The 1,551-nt window shown below is 49.8% G+C and overlaps 1 protein-coding gene across 7 annotated transcripts in view; it reads left to right on the top strand.

Moving 5' to 3' along the window:
• TRIM2 (tripartite motif containing 2) overlaps nucleotides 1-1,551 on the top strand; it is a 158,014-nt gene that overhangs the window by 79,184 nt on the left and 77,279 nt on the right. For 2 of the 7 annotated variants that reach the window (XM_045295809.1, XM_045295808.1), the window contains exon 1: nucleotides 480-723. The exons of 2 other annotated variants lie outside the window; for them this stretch is intronic. In XM_045295809.1, coding sequence (XP_045151744.1) covers nucleotides 721-723 — 3 coding nt within the window. In that variant the 5' untranslated portion in view covers nucleotides 480-720. Of the gene's footprint in view, nucleotides 1-479; nucleotides 724-759; nucleotides 916-1,551 lie in introns of those variants that run through there. 3 more of the 7 variants (XM_030887193.2, XM_045295810.1, XM_004708714.4) reach the window with 2 other exon arrangements.

Genomic DNA, 1,551 nt, shown 5'->3' with positions numbered 1-1,551 from the left:
AAGTGTGTGTGTGTGTGTGTGTGTGTGTGTGTGTGTGTGTGTGTGTGAGTGAAGCTACTTGGAAGCTAAAAGAAAATAGACCATTGTTTCTAACTAGTGAAAGGAAGTACGGTATGTGTTCTCACAAGCACATCAAACACTCCTTACATTTGAACTTTGCATATTGAGGCCAATTGGCTCAATGGCAGTGAGTTATACCGACTTGATTTCTTTCTAGAACCTCTTCTCGCTGCGCCCCTCTTTTCCTAAGGGCACACTATCCTGGTTTTGGCAGGAATGGTACCTGCCCTGACTAATAGTATGTGCCTCCCCGCCCTTCGTTAATCCTGCATTCACATTCTGATGCTCAGTCCCGGGCTGCCCAGCACGAGAGCGAGAACGTAGAAACAGCTGACTGCTGACTCAGAGGGGGAAGCAAGCCACCCACGAATCTCATTGCAGCTCTCTGCTGCATCCCTATCCCATAATCCTTTGCTTGGTTTGCTGCAGTCTTTTCAACAGACCCTGAGTGAGAAAAAGATGTCTTGTAAGATAGAGATTGATTGGTTTGAATGCTGAAGGGGGTCTCCCACTTGTTAATGACCCAGAAACATTCCGGCTGACTTTCCTGAACCTTCCTCTCGTTTCCTCCATTTTCCTCCTCCTCTGCTCTGTGCATGAGCTGGCACATCACTACCTAGACCAGAGGATATGCTGGGCTTCTGATGATGGCTGCACCGCATGGTAGGGGATTTTAACCAGTATCTTTGCATGGTGCTTCCAAACTTAAGCTGTTAGCAGAGATGTGCATTGTTCGTTTGGATTCCCCGCGGAGCTGCAGCCTGCAAGGCTCCGGAGGATTGAACTCCGTTGAGTCCTTCCGTTGTGTAGTCTGTTTGTCTGCAGAAATGCCCCGATGGCTTCGTTTCATGCCAGGTGAATAGCAATTTCTCCCGCCCTCTCCCCTCCGGCTATCCCGGCACTGGTCTCTCGCGGTGATGCTGCATGCTCTGTAACTGTCGGGGACCGGGAGGGAGACCCACTCTTGCTTGGACTCTAAGCCTTAGACAAAGGCTCCAGGTTCACAAGAACGGAGAGAGTCGCACAAGATTTTCGGCATCAAGCTTTTTATGTGTTGTGACTGGATTTTTAAAAACTGGATTTTAATGGGTATCTTAGCTTGTCTAATAGAAAACGATGCGGACGGGGATGAAATACTGAATTTACAGGATTCCTGCCTGGCTACCGTAGGGTGGAGGAGGGTGTGCGATGCAACCCAACCCCCACCCTGTCCTCAGAGAGCGAAACCCGGGTTGGGTGCCCCGCTCCCGGTTACCATTGGAAACCCATTCATTCATAATGCATGACTGGACTCTGAATTCTGAATGCAGCAAAGTAACATGCCGCCGATGGTTTGGCTTCCTTCTGACAGTTTTTTCTCTCTTTCTGCTTGAAGTCGAATCCGATTTGGGTGGAGCTCAGGGGTAGCCGACCATGATAGGGTGCGTGGGGGAGGGGGGCAATAAAATCCTTGGAGTTGGACTTTAGGTTGGCTCGCTTCCTGACACAGTG

The sequence above is a fragment of the Echinops telfairi genome, unplaced genomic scaffold, assembly GCF_000313985.2.
Source record: "Echinops telfairi isolate 266 unplaced genomic scaffold, ASM31398v2 ScPeMD7_5868;HRSCAF=6743_1, whole genome shotgun sequence".
NCBI lineage: Eukaryota > Metazoa > Chordata > Mammalia > Afrosoricida > Tenrecidae > Echinops > Echinops telfairi.
The sequence above is the reverse complement of the archived record's forward strand: the minus strand, read 5'-3'. Positions and strand labels throughout refer to the sequence as shown.